Source organism: Mustela nivalis (genome assembly GCF_964662115.1).
Source record: "Mustela nivalis genome assembly, chromosome: 1".
In the NCBI taxonomy this organism is placed as follows: Eukaryota; Metazoa; Chordata; class Mammalia; order Carnivora; family Mustelidae; genus Mustela; species Mustela nivalis.
Genome location: NC_139020.1, coordinates 81,968,031 through 81,988,257, shown reverse-complemented (window position 1 = coordinate 81,988,257; position 20,227 = coordinate 81,968,031). Strand labels below are relative to the sequence as shown.

Sequence of the window (20,227 nt, the reverse complement as noted above, 5' to 3'; positions counted from 1 at the left end):
GTGACGCCAATATCTACACTGTTCTCAGGCACAGGAGGAGGAAAGCTGGCTGGGACCAGCAGGTCTTGGTGCCCGTTTTCTGTTCTGTGTTGCCATAAACTGTGAACTACTATGTTGTCATAGGACAGCTTTCCTGGACCAGCCAGCAAACGGCTAAAGTGCGCAAGATCCTTCCCTGGCGGAACAGTGTGGTCCGGGCCACGGGATTCCCTATAATGTGGTTTGGAAACTTAGTTGGGTGCTTGTGATAAAAAAGCTAGGGCACAGGCAGGGTGAACACAGGGTTCGGATGGAAACTGGGGACACAGCAACGGTGATTAATTGATCTTCTATGAGACCTCACTTAAGAGTTGAGGGAGCAAACTTTCAGCTCAGGGGCTAAAGAACCAGATGCAGCCATATGCATTGTGCCAGCAGCACGGAAAGCCTTCAGGGAGCAAAACAGTGCCACTTAGTGAATGAAGGCCAGAACTGCTTACATGAAGCCCCACCCACCTGGCCCTAGAGGACCTTTCCACCGAAACAAGTCAGACTGAGAATCAGGGCTGCAGCCTACTTCCCCAGAAGACCAGCACAAATGACTCCTTGGCACCAAGTCTACCGCACAGAGTGCTGCAAAGTTTCAGCTCTAGGGGAAACAGGGTATAGCTTCCTTTTTTGCTTTTAGTATTCATTTATTATTAATTTTTTTCATTTCCTTAAATTTTTTTTTCATTTGTAATTATACATATAATTTATTTTTAATTTTCTCATATGTATATGTATTATTTTCTGATGCTTACATAGATAGACAGATAGATAGATAGTATTTTGGGATCTAGACTCTTTTAACAAGCAGACAAAAACACACTCAATATCTAGTTTTTGTTTTTTCTTCTTTCTTCTCTTTTATGAACAAAATGATCAGGCAGAGAAATTCACCCCAAAAGAACTGAACATAGAATTCATAACCAGGGATTTAATCACTATAAATATAAGATGTCTGAACTAGAATTTAAAACAATGATTATAAAGATACTAGCAGGTCTTGAAAAAAGCAGAGAATATACTAGAGAATCCTTTACTGCTGAGGTAAAAGAACCAAAATAAAAAATGCTGTAACTGAGGGGCAAACACAAATGGAGGCCATAAAAATGAGGATGGGCAAATGAGAGGAGTGGATTAATGATATGGAAGATAAACTTACATAAAATAATGAAGCTGGAAGAAGATGGAAAGAGGAAAAGAAAGGTAATGGACCACAAAGGTAGACCTAGGGAACTCAGTGACTTATTAAAACATAATTAACATTCATACCATACGAGCCCCAGAAAATGAAGAGAGAGAAAAAGGGACAGAAGATTTATTCAAACAAATTATGGCTGAAAACTTCCTTAATCTGGGGAAGGACAAAGACATCAAAATCCTGGAAAGACAGAGAATTCCCATTAAATTAAGCAAAAGCCAACCACTGTCAAGGCATATCATACTCAAACTCACAAAATACACAAGACAAGGAAAGAATCCTGCAAGCAGTAAGGGGGAAAAATGTACTTAACCTACAAGGGAAGACAGATCAGATTCACAGCAGATCTGTCCAGTGAAACTTGGCAGGCCAGAAAGGAGTAGAAGAAAATATTCAACATGCTGAACTGGAAAAATATGTAGCCAAGAATTCTTTATCCAGCAAGGTTGTCATTCAGAATAGGAGAGAGAAAGAGTTTCCCAGACAAACAAAAACTAAAGAAGTTCATGACCACTAAACCAGCTCTGCAAGAAATTTTAAAGGGGGGCTCTTTCAGTGGAGGGAAAAAAAATACCAAAAGCAACAAAGACTAGAAAGGACCAAGTACATCACCAGAAACACCAACTCTACAGGAAACACACTAAATTCATATCCTTTAAGAATCATTCTGAATGTAAATGGGCTAAATGTTCCAATCAAAAGACACAGGATATCAGAATGAAATAAAACAAGATCCATCTATATGCTGTCTACAGGAGACTCATTTTAGACCTAAAGACACCTGTAAATTGAAAGTGAGGGGTTGGAGAACTCTCTATCATGCTAATGGACATCAAAAGAAAGCCAAGATAGCCATATCTATATCAAACTAGATTTTAAACCAAAGACTGCAACAAGAGATGAAGAAGGGCATTATAATTAAGAGGTCCAGGGCGCCTGGGTGGCTCAGTGGGTTAGTCCTCTGCTTTCAGCTCAGGTCATGATCTTGGGGTCCTGGGATTGGGTCCTGCATTGGGCTATCTGCTTGGTGGAGAGCCTGCCTCCCCCTTTCTCTCTGCCTGCCTCTCTGCCTGCTTGTGATTTCTCTGTGTCAAATAAATAAATAAAATCTTAGGGAAAAAAAAAGGGGTCTATCCATCAAGAAGATCTAACAATTGTAAATATTTATGCCCCAACTGGGGAACACCCAAATATTTAAATCAATTCATAATAGACGTAAAGAAACTCCTTGAAGGGGCACTTGGGTGGCTCAGTCAGTTAGGTATCCTACTCTTGATTTCAGCTCAGGTCATTATCTCAGTGTTAAAAGATCAAGCCCTGCATCAGACTCCATGCCCAGCTTAAGATTCCCTCTCTCCTCCCCCTCTGCCCCTTCCTGCCACATGCTCTCTTCTCAAAAACAAAAACAAAAAAACAAAAAAACCTCGCTGATAATAATACAGTAACAGTAGGGGACTTTAATATCCCACTTACAGCAATGGACAGATCATCTAAGCAGAAAATAAGGAAACAATGGCCTTGCATGGCACACTGGACCAGATGTACTTAGGAGATATATTCATAACATTTCATCCTAATGAATCCATACACATTCTTTTCAAGTGCACACAGAACATTTTCCAGAATGTTTTCTCTATAATTATGTCTAAAGGATAGTTCTAACCATTTATAAAAGTAAAAAAAATTTGATAGTTGGTCAAATACTGGAAAGCATTACATTTCAGGACTGAGTGGATTTAACTTAACGGTAATATTTTCATTGTTCTATTAACTAAATAAAACAACTGAAAAATTCTCTATTATAGGAGAGTCAGTATTGAACCTTGTTCGAAAGCAACTATTGTCCACTACAAAGAATTCTGTTTTGGACTTAACTAAAGATTATTTTCTCAATTATAAAATGAGATTAATACTTCCTACCTCACAGAATTGAGAAGAGTAAGTTAAATAACATATCCTGTGAAAGTTCACTGAAAATCGTAAAATACTATGCAAATAAAGGGAAAAACTAATATTATTACCTCTTTAACCTAAATTGTCCCTCCTTCTACCATGGATAGTTTATAGCTCTGGAAATACAAATTCCATAAGATTGAACAGGGAGCCTCTTTATAAACAAGTGGAATGACCTTCCACATATGTAGTACCAGCAGGAAGTACTCATATAAGTATAGCACTAAGCTCTAACACCTGGACTGCTTCCTATTACTGAACCTCCTATTACTCAACTACATATCTCTAAAAAACTATGCTGCTACCAGTATAAACATCCAGTAATATAGGAACGTGTAAGTTAAGTCATATGATACCTGTAAGTATGAAATACAACCATTACAGTGTTTTCATGAGTGCCTGGGTGGCTCAGTTGCTTGGGCACCTGCCTTTGGCTCAGGTCATGATCCCAGAATCCCGGGATCAAGCCTCATGTGGAGCTTCCTGTTCAGTGGGGAGTGTGCTTCTCCGTCTCCCTCTTCTTCTGTGTGTGTACTCTCTTTCTCTCTCTCGCTCCAAATAATATATATATATAAATACATAAATAAATCTTTTTTAAAAAGTGTTTTCAAAGCTCTTCATAACATGAGAAAATAACTAAATATGTATCTTATATAACCAGTGAAAAATGCAGAATACAAAATTATATGTACCTGGGGGCTGAAAAAAGTGAGATGGATTTGTAGAGTGGGAGGTGGGATAAGGTGTGTTTATACTCCATTTTTACCATGTAAAAAAATGGAGGCCTAGAGAAAATAGACTCCTCTCATCTCTTACAATACATAACTGAAAAATTAAACTAACATTGTACATGCTGTATGATCTCAACATTGTAAAATAAGCAAAGGTTAAGAGGATATAGTAAAATGTAGCCAAAGGTCTTTCTCTGGGTGGTAGGATTATGTGTATTTATTTCCTTCTTTATACTTTTTATACATTGTTCACATTTGCTACCAGATAGGTTCACTTTATTAAAAATATAATATTTTAAAAGAATAACTCCGGGCAAAACAAAATATAATATACAAAGTCTTAAGAAACAAATTTTCAAAAGAGATCCTAAGTAGTAATTCAATTCACCAATAAAAAAAATAAACACTTAGATTAAAATCTGGCAATTTAAATCTTAATATCTTTAGGCTTCCCATCCCTAAAAAAAGATAGATGAACATAAACTAGTTTGGGAAATGGAAGGGATAAAATCACTTTCAAAAGAGCTACCATCATAGGATAGCACAGTGGAAGATTATATGCTTTAGTGATTAGATCTTGGGCTCTTGGCATTAGAACTGTACTCAAATAGTGGCTTTATCAACTTAATAGCTGTGTGACTTAGAGTATCACTGCTGCTACCATAAAATTGGAATGCTGTTTTTACTTTAGAGGACATACACTTTAAACAACCTGGCTAAGAAGAAAACCCCATCTTTTTAATTTTCTTTCTTTTCAAAAGTCTACTTGTTTCAAATCTGGATTTTCATTTCTGAGATAATGTTATTTCAAATTTATTCACAAATTGAAAGATTTTTATGGACAGTAAAAACTGAGTATAAACTGGCTTCAAACACAATCTCACATGAATTCAGGCCATTTCCACAACTTGGATTCAAGTTTATAATCTAAAACATCATGAAGTCAGATTTGGCTCAGTTATCAAATTCCCATTAACATGAATTCCACTGGCAATTAGTGATTTCTGTTGGAAAACAGTGTTAAAGAGGAAGGTCCTTCTGATCTAGTTTAATAAACTCTAACTAAAGATGTGAAGAATATATCACCTACATACATAATATTCAACTTATAAGCTGTAAACTTTACATTAACTAGAAACCTACCAGATAATTACATCCTAAATAAGAACACATACTGTCCTCTAAAAGTTCACAGATACGTCCAGGGAAATGATATATACTCATTAAGAATTATTTGAGTTCACATTGGATAAAGTTAAAGAAATATAGCTGCTTCTAATTTTGAATGGCTTAACTTCATTTCATGTTACAATATAGTGATTTACCTTAAAACTTTACCTTAAGAAAACTCCAGTAATGTGTGTGGTAATTTACTACCTTCAGTTTAACTAAAATCCTAGGCAAAAGCAGAACATTTTTTCAGGCTTAAGGTATGAGAATGATCTGGGTAAAGGAGAAATATGAGGGAAACTTATGCCAGAGCAATGTTTTCAAAATGAGAATCATGATCCGTTAATGGATGCCTTTTCTTTTGTTTGAAGATGCAATGAAATCAGGGGAAAAAAATGAGAGTGGATAAGGATTTTTTGTAATTTTTTTCATGTTTATATGTACGTGTATTGTTATATGTATATATGTATATGTGTATCAGGTTGCAAAGTAGAATATATTTCTTAATGTGTACTGTATATATAAAAATGGTGGACAGATGATGCTCTAGAGCGAAGTTGAAAGGATGCAGAAAAGAGATATTTTTCTTCTTTTTTTTAAGATTTTAGTTATCTATTTATTTATTTATTCATTCATTCATTCATTTATTTATTTATTTTTAAGGATTTTATTTTGACAGACAGAGATCACAATATTTTATTTGACAGACAGAGATCACAAGTAGGCAGAGGCAGGCAGAGAGAGAGAGGAGGATGCCGGCTCCCTGCTGAGCAGAGGGCCCGACACGGAACTTGATCCCAGGACCCCAGGATCATGAGCTGAGCTGAAGGCAGAGGCTTTAACCCACTGAGCCACCCAGGCGCCCCAGGAGATACTTTTCTACCACGAAGCTATTTCAAGTGTTTTAGAAAGAGAAGACTTGCTATTTTCTTTTTTTTTTTAAATTTTATTTATTTATTTGAAAGACGGAGATCACAAGTAGGCAGAGAGGCAGGCAGAGAGAGAGAGAGAGGGAAGCAGGCTTCCTGCGGAGCAGGGAGCCCGATGCGGGGCTCGATCCCAGGACCCTGAGATCATGACCCGAGCCAAAGGCAGCAGCCCAAACCACTGAGCCACCCAGGCGCCCCAGACTTGCTATTTTCAAACCTCATGTGAAGTAGTCTTGTTTCATGGCCTCATATCTTTTAAGCCTGGGTTCTAGTGTGATATTGCCCAAATCTTCTGCCTTAGCTTCTGCTTGGTTTTCCAGTCTAGGGTTAACTCTTTTTCTTGACACCAGAGATGGGCTCACTGGGTCCTGCTGATCATCTTGGATTAATAATAGTTTAAAATAAGGTGGAAATGTCCAGAATTGAGCAGATTATGATTTTAGATAAAAAAATTCAGCTTTCTCTATTCTGAAACAGTGTTTAGTTATCTAATCATACTAAATTTGTACAAATAATCAGGCTTTATGTAAACTATTTTAACAATATTCTCCATTCTATTTCTTAATTTTACACCAAGTAAATTAAGTGTAAATAGTTGTAATTTAGAAGATATTTTATCAGTTATATTAATCTTCTAATTTTCTGCTATCAGTAACACAAAATAAAAAACAAAGAACACCACGTGATACCAAAAAAAAAAGCTTCTATATATACTTTCGAGAAAGTCCAATTACAGTAAAAATGGCCAGATAAGTATATTTCTAATAGCATAGAGAAATAAGGTTGATTTTTTATAAAAATTTTTAATATTAGAATTCTTCTTGGATGCTCATTCTGAACCTCTGAGAGCAAGATTAAAGCTTATTAGTCTGCCAGTAAGCCTAAAAGTATGTTTTGGGAAATAAAATATTTTTAGGATAAAATCTTCTATTTAGAAACTAGGTCTAACTTCATTATTTATAATACATATTGATTAACATATAATCAATAATTTAATATCCTTAAAATATTTATCTCTGAATATGTTATAGTCATACATCTTATGGCCAAAGGCAGATTATAAGGTGTGCTGTAGGAGATAAACATTTATACACTCTAATTAGATTTTGATCATATTTCTTTTATAGAGCTAATAATTTGTTAGAGTGAACATATTCTGACATCATTAAAGTTATTAATAAGACTTGACCTTTACTGAAGTTAATAATTATGATTGCAAAAATTATTTGAATTTCATCTCTTTTCGGTTAACAGGTAATTACTATTTCCAGATACTGATAGTATGATTAGGTAGACTGTTTTCACTTAGGCTAAGCCATCATCATCTTATATAAATAGAACCTGATTCATGTACTTGCTAATTTGTCTTCCTGATGTGAACGCTGGCCCATGTTTGATCTTTAGCAAATAGATGTATCTCCTTATTTCTCCTAAAATTTAAATGTAAGACAACTTGACAGGCAGATCATGTTGCCAGCTTATATAACTCGACATCAGTTTTCTTCTTGATAAACAAGTGTAGATCTTTTAAAACATAGTGTAAAAGCAGGCTTCAGTTATAACCACTCTACTGATCTTTGCCACACTGTTTCATTTCTCTGAGAAGGTGGTAAAGTGTAGTATAAAAGTGTTCATGGTATTAACTGATTCATCTTCAGCTTCTGATTGCATAGACAAAAATCATCTATGGGGCGCCTGGGTGGCTCAGTGGTTTGGGCCGCTGCCTTCGGCTCGGGTCATGATCTCAGGGCCCTGGGATCGAGCCCCGCATCGGGCTCTCTGCTCCGCAGGAAGCCTGCTTCCCTCTCTCTCTCTCTCTCTCTCTGCCTGCCTCTCTGCCTACTTGTGATCTCTGTCTGTCAAATAAATAAATAAAATCTTAAAAAAAAAAAAATCATCTATGTACCAGAGGAATCATTTTTGCAGCACAGTTTCCTTTAAAGTCACTCTTGTCGTGGTACCTCTAAAATTAGAAGATAAAGGTGTAGAGTGCTCAAAGAGAGTGATTTTTAAATGTAAATATTATAAAACTATAATTCTTGGCTTCTTTCAAACCAACACTTACAAAATAAAATACAGTTTTTAGATCAACTGGATGCATGTCTTCCTAGCTTAGTAAATAGATAAACATCTTTTATGTAGATGACATGTCACTATCATGATCAAGACTAGCATTAAGAAGACATGAACCTGTAGGATAATAACTGTCAGAATGAACAAGTGGATAAAATAGCTTACTTATTATGGTATTACTCCCCTTCATATAGTGAACCGACACACAACAGGTGATTTGAAGAAACTTTTAAAATACAAAGAAAGTTGCAATTTACCAAGTAATAATTGTGATATACATACATTTTTATCATTATTTAGAGAAAAACCTCAACAAAGTGACTTTCACTGACAATGTTACCAACTATTTACCCTTCAGATTAAATTTTATGGAGTGACATCAGTCGTATAAGATGTCCCTCTTTTTTTTTTTTTTAAGAATTATTTATTTATTTACTTATTTGACAGAGAGAAATCACAAGTAGGCAGAGAGGCAGTCAGAGAGAGGAGGAAGCAGGCCCTCTGCTAAGCAGAGAGCCCGATGCGGGGCTCGATCCCAGGACCCTGGGATCATGACCCGAGTCGAAGGCAGAGGCTTTAATCCACTGAGCCACCCAGGTGCCCCGACGTCCCTCTTTTTAAACAAGTAACTGGTATCCACCCATGAACAAAAAGCATCTTAAGAGAGCTGTAGGACCCAGCGCCATATGCCAATGGGCCTGGAAGGAGTCTTTCACATTTGTGCATGTGGTAATATGCAGATACACCTAGCATGGACTGCAAAACCAACAGGAGCTGGCAAATCTACCCCACACTCTCTCAGCCATTGTTGGGGAAACCACCATGGATGAGGCAGAAACACACTGATTAAAGAGAGTAGAAATTCAGCTCTCCCAAGGGAAGATTCCAGCATGCTGATGACCAAAATAAAAACAAAAACAAATGAGTCTGGATGCACTAGAGCCAGAAGAATAACTTTGCCACTGCTGTTCGCCCAAGGCAACACTATAATGGAGCTGAACCAGTGGCAGGGACCTCTCTTGTGGAAAAAAGGGAGAACAGGGAATGAGAGCTCGCTTTTCCCATTTGTGTGGGATGCTGCTAGGGAAACTTGTTTCTCTTCAGCAGAACCTGGAGTACTGAGGCGAGAACTCCACGACTGCAGGGAGGGATGGAGGGAAATCAGGAAAAAAACATCAGGGATGACCATACTCAGGACTTCAGTAGGAAGTCTGTTCAAGAGCCTTACTTGAGGATACCACCCCAGGCCTATGGGAACCCCAATGCCACAAGCGCTAACCCCACACCTCCTCCCCCCAACTCAGCAGCTGGCTCTTGTGCATGCTTCCAAGTATGGCTGCAAGAATGAATGTCAATAAATGGTAAAAAGAATACTCTCAGAAAAACAGACCAGGATCTGTGGGCAAGGGAGAAACCACAAAAACGAGCCACCTCTTCAGCCAGCATGGTGAGTTATAAGAACCAGAAAAGGCATTAAAGTTTAAGAATTCAGCTACAAGAGAGAGTAAGAAGTATGGGACAGGTGTATTCATGCAAGGTTAGAGAAAAGCCCAGATATATCAGGACCAGCAAAAAGTATTTCCCTCCTAAAGGCAAATAGAGGGACACCTGGATGGCTCAGTTGGTTAAGCGTCTGCCTTCAGCTCAGGTCATGATCCCAGAGTCCTGGGATTGAGCCCTGTATCAGGATCTTCCTCCTTCTGCCCCTCCCCCTGCTCATGCTCTCTCTCTCTCTCTCTAATAAATAAATAAAATCTTAAAAAAAAAAAAATCAATAGCTGAGAACTTCCCAAATCTGGGGAGAGACTTGTGCATTCATGTCCATGAAACTAATAGATCAGTCTATTATCTCAAAGACACATTATAGTGAAACGATGAAATGTCAAAGATAAAGAACCTTAAATACAACCAGAGAAAAAAAGATTATAACATACAAATGAACCCCCACTGGGCTACTGGTGGATTTTTCAGCAGAAACTCTATAGGCTACAATACAGTGGAATGACATATTCAAAGTTGAAAGAAAAAAAAAATGGCCAGCCAAGAATATTCTACACATCAACATTATACTTCAGGTGTGAAGGAGAAATAAAGACTTGCCCAGACAAATAAAAGCTAAGGGAGTTCATCAGAACTAGACCTGCCTTGCAAGATATGTGGAAACTTCCTCAAGCTCAAAAAAAGTTGTTAATTAGCGACATAAAAATGTATGAAAGTATACAACAGACAGGTAAAGATAAATACACAGTCAGATTTAGGAAACTCTAATTCTGAAAAAGGATGGTGTGTTAACCATTTAACTATAGTATAAAAGTTAAAGAGTATTAAAATAGCTACTATAGTTTGTTAACAAATACACAATATAGAACGAGGTCATTTGTGGGGGGCCTGGGTGGCTCAGCTGGTTAAGTGTCAGACTCCTGAGTTCAGCAAGTCAAGATCTCAGGGTCATGAGATCAAGCCCTGTGTTGGGCTCTGTGCTTAGCATGGAGTCTTCTTGAGATTCCCTCTCCCTCTTCCTCTGTCACTCCACCACTCGCTCACTCTCTCTTTCAAATCAATCTTTTTTAAAAAAAGAGGTAAATTATGACATCAAAAATATAAAAGAGGGAGGTAAAAGGGTGACATAAAAAACATAAAAAGAGAGAATTAAAAGGATTGAGCTTTTGTATGTGATTGAAGTTAAGTTGCTATTAGCTTAAAACAGACTATTTTATCTATGTTTTATGTAAGCCTCATGGTAACCACAAAGCAAAAACCTAGGGTAGATTCACTAATCTAAGGAATAGAATGAAATGAGTCACAGTGTCAGTACTTACAGTCTCATTCTGCAGATTCACAAAAGATAAAGATAGGAGAAACAGAGCAAATCACCATAAAAAATCACAGAGGAAAAAGAAACAAAGCAACTACAAAACAGTCAGAAAGCAACTAATACAATGGCATTAGTAGGTCCTTACATATCTGTCTAGGTATCCCTTTCTGTTTGAAAACTCAAGTTCGCATTATACAACTTCACTTTTACAAAAGACCTATGTTAGTACCTATTTTCGTTAACTAAAAGCAATCCAAAGAGGATTTTGCAAAAGGTAAAAATAGCACTGTTGGTTTCATAGTGAGCTACTGTAGAGGCAGCATACACCCCAAGAATGGCACTGCCAAGATCCTTCCCCAGGAACTATACTCAGCATTTCAACATCTAGAGCCATAGCTTTGAACTATGCCTGTGAGCATCTATGCCTTATCTCAATTGATCTTTTGCATCTATTAGCAAGATGTGTCCTAAAGTATCAGAAAAGAGGTTATTTTTTCAAGTCTGGGAATGCTTAAAAAATTTCCCATATATATTAATGATAACTGCTTTGCTTTATATAATTTTGGCTTATAAAAGATTTCACTGGAATGCTCTACTTTCAGATAGCAGGGGAAATCTGTAATTACTCTAAATGTCAATGTATTGAATTCACCAATCAAAATGCACAGAGTTGCTGGACAGATTTAAAAAAAAAAAAGCCAAACTATATAGTGTCTACAAGGGATTCACTTCAGATTTAAGTACACACATAGGCTCAAAGTGAAGGGATATAAAAAGACATTCCATGCAAGTGTAAACCAAAAGAAAGCAGGAGTAGCTGTACTTATATCAGACAAAATTAACTTTAAGCCAAAAATGGTAATAAGAAATAAGGAAAGTCATGATATAATAATAGGTCAATTCATCAAGAAGATATAACAATTATAAATATATATGAGATATACATATGGTTTTGGCAATGATTTTTCCCTAAGACATCCCAAGCATAAATAAAAGCTAAAATCAACATGTGGGACCACATAAAACTCAAAAGCTTCTGCAAAGCATAAATCATCAATAAAATGGAATGGCAACCTGCAGAATGAGACTGTAAGTACTGACACTGTGACTCATTTCATTCTATTCCTTAGGTCTTTTACCTGTACTTTCCATCTGTTGTTTTTCACTGCTTCATTTAGGATGTTTTCTTCTAATCTTTCAGGTCTCTAATTTTTTTTTGTGCTCTGCAGAGTTGGACCTTAAGCCTTAATTAAGTTCTTGGTTTCAGTTACTGTTTAATATTTTCTTTTAAATTTTTAAAAGTTTCTAATATGACCTGAAATTATCAGTACCATCCTTTATTTTCATGACAAATTAAGCAAAGTAATGTTAAAATCTGCATCTAAAAACTCCACTGTCTTGATCCTCTGTGAATCTGCTCCTACTGATTGTTGTTTCTCTTGTCCTCTTTTTTCTCATGGTTCTTCATCTTGTCTTATTTTCTCATATGCCTGGTTATTTTTAATGGATATCATATAGAAACAACTGTAAAGATAATTTGGGATAATGCTTCCTTCTTCCAGAAAGGATTTATATCTGCTTTGATAATTGGCTAGATGCACCAGCAATCTTGAATTGTCTTAACTCAATCAGGAATTGAGATGATTCAAACCTGGGCTTTGGCCCCTAGGGATGCCTGTTTATTTCTGGTTCATTCTTACTTTCATGGAATAATCTTTTAAGATCCCAACTGAAAGTCTGCTGGTTTTATCAGAGTCTTCCTTTCCTTGACTGGGCCTGAGTTCTAGATTTTATTCCCATAGCTCCACTAGTCTCTCAAAAGCTCTGTCCAGATTCTTAGTCCTTTAGTGACCTCTGTAAAAACTGGCAGATAGATGCTATTACTGGGATCATCTCTAGGGGAAAACTGGCTCCAAATGTTGAGCTCACCATTTCTTCCTGGAACTGGGACCCATACTTTTCCACTGCCTGAGTAAATCTCTGATGCCTTCAGACATATGTCTTAATATTTTGACCAGCTTTTAAAAAATCTGTTCTCAGGAGTGTGAGTTCAAATAAGCTAGTTTCATCATATTATCTTCATCCCATAAGTTTCAATAAGTGATTTTGTATTTTCAACTGTGATTTCCTTTTTTACCATGAATCACTGAGGCACACTAAAGTATTTTTAATTAATAATAAAATAGCAACAAAATTTTGTGAGGTCTATAAAATGGTTTCATATCTACTATATCACAACTACATTCTTAGATGATAGTTGACTTATTATCATCATCATTATTTTTATTTATGAACAGATTGGGAAATTGGGCTTAAAGGGGCCTCTATGGTCATACAAAGGATGAGAAAACACTAATCCCCATTTGATTTTATTGCTTTTTATTATTTGTTTTCCTGTTTATTTCCTGTCTTCCCCCTCTAGAAATATAAGTTCTTTAAGTATGGAGGCCTTGATTTTCTTTTTCACTGCTCTATTCATATGGGTTAGAACAGTACACAGCATGTGCTGAGTGGTCAGTGTATTTTTTGAATTGATCAAAGTTACAAAAAGAATGAACAGGGGTGCCTGGGTGGCTCAGTTGGTTGAGCATCTGACTCTTGGTTTTGGTTCAGGTCAGAATCCCTTGGGTAGTGAGTTGGAGCCCTGTGATGGGCTCCACGCAGGATGAGGAGTTTGCTTAAAGATTCTCTCCCTCTGCTCCTTCCCTAACTTGTATGAGCAAACATGTACATTCTTTCTCTCTCTCTAAAATAAATAAATCTTAAAAAAAAAAAAAAGCATGATACGAAGATGATCATTATGCTCTTCTGTGTTGCAATTCTAAAACATTTTACATTTATACAGTACTATGCAGTATAAAGTAATTTTTAAATTCTCTATGCCATTTCTATTTATAACAATTCTTGGCAGATTTTATCATCGTTCTCACTTTAGAGTCACAGTGAAGTTAAGGGACTTATTCAGTCACAGAGCCAGTAAATGGTAGAGCTGGCACTCTGAATCTCATTCTCTTACTTCAGCTAGAATAAGCCAGGGCTATTTCCACTAGATACAGTTGACTCCTTATACTGCAATGACTTCCCTTCATTATTCGCAGGATTATACACCTGTGGGCATTCAATATGTATGTCAGGTTTCTAATGTTTAATTTATAATGGAAATATCTGATTGAAAAGAAAGCTGTAGCCTTTAGCTGGTCTTGAAATTTGTGTGTGTAGAGCACAGAAAATATTTAAATTAGTAAGGAATACCTCGATCACTGGAGGCCCCAAAATGGTTAAACAGAGATCAGTATCTGCATTCCATATACATGAACACCTTACTGAAAATAAATAAATTGTGATCTCAACAACTTCTAAGTCCACACAGAGTACAGCTGAATGCATATGAAGCAAAAACAGTATGAGTGAGCTATTAGGAAAATGAGGCATCCTCTTCTTTGTAAAAAGTTTGTTAAAGGGCACCTGGGTGTCTCAGTCAGTTAAGCAGCTGCATTCAGCTTGGGTCATGATCTCAGGGTCCCGGGATCGAGCCCCGCATCAAGCTCCCTGCTCAGTGAGAAGTCTGCTTCTCCCTCTCCCTCTGATCCTCCTCTCTGCTTGCGCTCTCTGTCTGTCTCAAATAAATAAATAAAATCCTAAAAAAAAGTTAAAAATGAATTAGTATTTACTGGAAGTGTTAAAGCAGGAATAAACAGCTGATGTTATATAATATGACAGATAACCATACAAAAGAAAAGTTAAAAATGTTTAAAATCAAGATCTTGCAGACACAGAATCAAGGGGACTATAAAGGACAAATCACTGCTGAGGGGAATAGCACAGATGGCTGCGCTAAATAACTGGGTGTTTATTCTTGAGTGATTTTGGACTAAATAAAGAACTTGAGGAAAAAATATGGAATAAAGCAATGCAGTCAAGCTAAGCAGATTTATTTTATTTATTTATTTTTTAAAATTTTTTAAGCAGATTTATTTTTTGAAAAATAAAACAGCTTTCTAACATTAGAGCTAATGTGTTAAAAGACTAGACAGATATTTTACAAAACACTACATTACAAAAGATGTCTAATTATTAAATCTGAATCATGGGAACACAAATTTCCTTAAAAAGGATATTTTAAATCTTGGAATAGAACTACCTAATAAAGTAAAACAAGGGGGGGTGGTTTAAAATATTTAAATCTAAAAAGAAATAATTCTGCATATTATAATGGATAGCCAAATAATGATAAAGGCTTTTATTTATTTAAAAGATTTCATTTATTTATTTTAAAAAGAGTGAGATAGCATGAGTGGGAAGGGCAGAGAGAGAGAGAGAGAGAGAGATAGAAAGAGAAGATCTCAAGCAGACTCCATGCTGAGCAGGGAACCCAATGTGGGGCTCGATTCCAGGACCATGAGATCCTGAGCTGAAATCAAGAGTTGGACACCTAACTCACTGCACTACCCAGGCACCCTAGGATGAAGGCTTTTATAAAGAACAATCTAGGCAAGGAACCACAGAGGAAAGAAAGGAGGGATTATAACTGTTCTCTCCCTGTGTGTGGTAAGACCTGGTACTGTGTGCTGTATGCTAGGGACCTCAAAGCATTGAGAGAGCCAGGACTGCTGAGAAAGGGGCCTGTGAAAATAGATGTTTAGGTTTGGCCATTCACTAGGGAGGAAAGGGCATGGACAACTCCACAAAATGCCTCTGACTAAAGTAACTCACCCAGAAACTATAAGCAAGCCTAATATGGGTACAGATCTATCTGAGGACACAAAAAATATAGTAAAGAAATGCTTAAGGTGAGATTCAGAGAAGAGGGCAATGGATAGAAGAGGGAATGAAATCATATTATATTTGATCATAAATGTTGCGATTTATGTTTATTTATTTATTTTTAAAAAGAATTTATTTATTTATTTGTCAGAGAGAGATTGAGAGAGAGAGACAGACACAGCACAAGCAGGGGGAGCAGCAGGCAGTGGAAAAGCAGGCTCCCCGCTGAGCAAGAAGCACCATGCAGGACTCAGTCCCAAGACCCTGGAACCATGGGTGCATGGAACCATGGAACCAAGACCTAAGCTGAAGGCAGATGACCAACAGATGGAGCCACCCAGCGTCCCTGTGATTTATGTTTAGAAAAGGGGAATGTGTACTGGAGTTATACTGCCTGGGTTTGTGTACTGGCTTTAGCACTCACTAGCCATGGAGCAAGTTAAGCACTCTCTGTGCCTTAGTTTCCTATCCTCCCTATAGTATAGGGATAATAACAGCATAAACTTCATAGAGTTAATGAGGATTAAGAGAATTAAAATATGTAAAGTACTCAGAACATTGCCTGTGATCCCTTCTTCCTTTCAGCTACTTGCACTTTTTAACCCCACCTTCGCCAAAGGATTGACAACAACAACAAAAAAGATGAAATTAGCGCTAATTTGTGTTACTTGTCAATCACATATGGCAAAAGGTTTGATGAATTTCAACTTAAATAAGACTTAAGGATTGCTTTAAGTCTTCACTTCACTACCTCATATTGTGTTCATATTATCACTGTCCACCATTTCCATAAATAATTTAGACTGGGTTGCCTAACATTTTTGGAAAAAAAAATATTTGAAGTAGAAAACTAACAGATGGGTAGAGCTACTTTGAATAAACACAAGGGGAAAAAGAACTCAAAGGCTGCTATACTTATGGCACAAATAAGAAATTCATATTGGAAGTCAAAATACAACACAAGACTATTATGCTTATAAATAGATTTAAAACACAAATAAAATCTTTAAATAAATACTATATTAAATATAAACATAAAATATGGAAAAACTAAGCAGTTTTGCTAAACCATGCAATAAAAATAAAAAAAAAAAACCCAAAGGATAAAAGTTGAAATGACTTCTCATTACATATAGTCAGAACATTTTCAAACACATTTAAAGAAAAAGAGAAGTTGAAGTCAAGTATTTATTATGTCAAAGAATAAGGAAGAAAACAAAACTGAAAGATTTAATACTATTCCTTTTTCCTAACATGTAATCTAGAATTAAAAAAAGTACTTATTTTTAAAGAAGGAAACTATAAAACCTAGACTTTAAATATTCAGTTGGTTTTTACTAAATAATGTGACCTTTATAAAATTCAACTTAAATGGAAAGTTAGAGACTAAATGGTTCAAGAAAGAGGATCCATACCAATGTGCTAGTGATATTCAGTAAGTGGAAACTCAACAGAGCTATATATGGACCATGAAAAGCACTCTGGGCTCCCATTGTTTCTACGGTAGAAGGCAAAGTAGTTACCCTGGACAAGTTTTGGTGAGAAGCCTCACTTTATCTTCGCTACATACCTGCAAACATAATTACAAGATTGATTTAAGAATACTCAAAGGAAAGGACTACATAATAGAATGTATTTGCAAGGCACAGATCTTGCTATGCTAATACAATAGCTTTTTTGAGATAACAGAGAATGAATACAAGGAGCTGGGCAGATAACATTTATCTACATTTTAACAATGCTTTCAACCCTGTGCTGCACCTCAGCATGCTGAGAAATTAAGAGATGAACTGTACAAATGATGTGACAGAAAGAATTACTAGTGGCTTATAGATTGGAAATATAGGATTATTACTCTTTCAGATGCAGAAATATATATACATACACATACAGATGTATCTTAGGTTTCAGTTTGTAGCTAGACTAATTCATATGAAATAAAATAAATGCAGTTTATATATTAATCATTTTCAGTTAATCTGATAGCACTTAAGTAACTAGACAACACGTAAATAAATTTTGGAAGCAAACGAAAACAAAGAATGAAATCAGTGTCATATAGGTTTTTTACTAGTAGAATTTTTCTTCAACATGCCTAATGGATGAGGTCTTATTTTAGAAAAGAGACTTAACAAAGTTCAATTACACTTCAGTGAGGTTATTTAAAATCAACTGCAAACTTGAGTGCCTGGATGGCTCAGTGGGTTAAGCCTCTGCCTTCAGCTCGGGTCATTATCTCAGGGTCCTGGGATTGAGCCCCACATCTGGGCTCTCTGCTCAGTGGGGAGCCTGCTTCCCCTCTCTCTCTGCCTGCCTCTCTGCCTACTTGTGACCTCTCTCTCTGTCAAATAAATAAAATCTTAAAAAAAAAAATCAACTGCAAACTTAAGTAATTTAAGAATGTATTCAAAAGAGCAAAGGGTAAAATTGTCATTCTTTCATTCATTCCATAATTAAGAAACTGAGTATTTATTATGTGCTAACCATCCTGGACACCAAATCCTTCACAGTCCTAGAGTTTATACTCTTGTCAGGATGACAGACTTATAAAGATGCTAATTAAAACAGCTATAATTAGAGGGATGTGCTTTTCAAACACTTCCCAGGTACTGAAATGAAAGGTTACTGTATATCACAGACTAAGTGCAAGGTCAGTTTGACTTCCTGAATGTTTAAAGGAAAGAAATACTTTCAAAAGAATTGTAATATAATGTTAAAGTATCTGTAGTTACTTAAGAAACTCTTAGTATCTTTTAAAATGTTTAGAAGTGATTTAATGAAAAAAAAAAAAAAGAGAGAGAGACTATTATAAATATCAATTATTGCTATGTAAATGAGGGGTTCCAAAGTATTTAAAAAGTTTGTTTTACTATTCATATTATATATTTTTCATAATAATAAACCACCTAGCCATTTCAATATCTCTGGTTACCACATCAGTGCCATCTTTTTTCAACTGCTCATGACTCTAATTAAGAATTGAATTAATGGGATTATATTAATAACTATTACAACATATATTCACTCTGTTGGTTGGTAATAAGTACCGCACTTGCAATTTACAGTACCACAGTGTTTTATAAGGGCTATTATGTTATTAATTAGTTACATTGATCAGAATACCACATAACATAGCTGTACTAAAATGTTATAACTTGCTTAGGCGCCTTTGCATCTAGTACTATATCTATTTTTTCTATGCGTGACCATAAACATCACTGAAATTAGATAGACTGTTTCCACTAACAATGTCAAAATGTGCACCTCAGAAAGCTAAAGAAAGAGAATTCTACTGAGACTTCTTGTCTTGGGAATTCACTTGTTTTCTTACTGTATCATAAAATTAGTTGATCTGGGATAAAAGCATAAAGTCAGGACTTAACAGGGGTCAAAAAAGGTAAGAACACTATCCATTTCATGTATAAATTAGTCTATATTTAGATTGAATCTACTTATTTGTAGGGTTCTGCCCCTTAAATCCAGTTTTTGTTATTTTGGTGGTTTTTCCTTGCTTTGGGGCTATGGCTCTAACACAATACTGCTTTTAAGCCTTCCAAACTATCACACACTTTAAGTTTGATAGGATCTCAGCCTCCACTGTAAGATGGGAGTGCAATAGTTTTTTTTTTTTTTTTTCCTGGTTGTCACAGTAAAAAATGTACTAAGATAAAAATTACAGTTTTCAGATTTAGACAATAGTACTCAAAGCCAGTATTTTTGGAACACATTATCAGGCTTCAGTTTCTTGAAAGCTCACAGAGGAAATAGTTGCTCTGCTAATTAGCCAGTAAAGTGACATGACTGTCAGTCCAAGTGGATCATCAACTTAACTCACTGAGAAAGATTTGCCCGGATCTTGCTTTAAGCACTGCATTTACAACAGTATATCTAAAGCCTCTGTGAAGGAAAAATGTAAAATATTCACTCACATAAATCACAGCAAACTAAAGGGGAAACAAAAATTTGTTAGGGGAGATAAAAATGTATTAGACTTCTTTTTGTTATATTTTTGGGTGTTGGCTTTAATGTTATTAACAGAAAGTATTTAATCTATAAAAATTCTGACATGAATTTCTTAATTTGACTTATGATAATTTCTGGCATTTCATATTTTATTGTTCCCTTTTAACAGTTTTTTAAAGTATTATTGACAAGGGGACCTTCCTTCATCACTGCTAAAATATTTCAAAATGTACATACAAATTCAACCCATTTCTGTGACTGATTGTGATGATTTGTTAACTTTATAAAGTCAGAAGGAAAAAAAAAACAGCGCCAACTCTACTTCATAATTTTATATCTTACCAGTTTCCCCCAAATATATGCTAGGATGCTTATAAACTAATCTTATGCTAGCAAACCATAATCAGTATCCAAGACATTGAATATAGTGTGATATTATGTCAGAGTTTAGGTTCGCGAAGTAGCATGAGGTATCCCCGAAGGCATTTGATTAGAATCTATGGTTTACCCAAAATGAAGAAAATCATGCCAAATAGTGATTTTCCATTAGAATTACTGCTTTGGAACAAAATGAAGACATTCCTTTACCTTCCTCCTTTCTTCT

General features: G+C 35.9%; 1 protein-coding gene across 5 annotated transcripts in view; it reads right to left on the bottom strand.

Moving 5' to 3' along the window:
- The window catches only part of RSRC1 (arginine and serine rich coiled-coil 1), a 377,694-nt gene that overhangs the window by 64,080 nt on the left and 293,387 nt on the right, over positions 1 to 20,227 (bottom strand). For 4 of the 5 annotated variants that reach the window (XM_082687410.1, XM_082687409.1, XM_082687407.1 and 1 more), the window contains one exon: positions 20,212 to 20,227. This exon is cut by the window's right edge and continues 53 nt beyond it. The exons of the other annotated variant lie outside the window; for it this stretch is intronic. In XM_082687410.1, coding sequence (XP_082543536.1) covers positions 20,212 to 20,227 — 16 coding nt within the window. The remainder of the gene's footprint in view (positions 1 to 20,211) is intronic. 5 annotated transcript variants of the gene reach the window in all.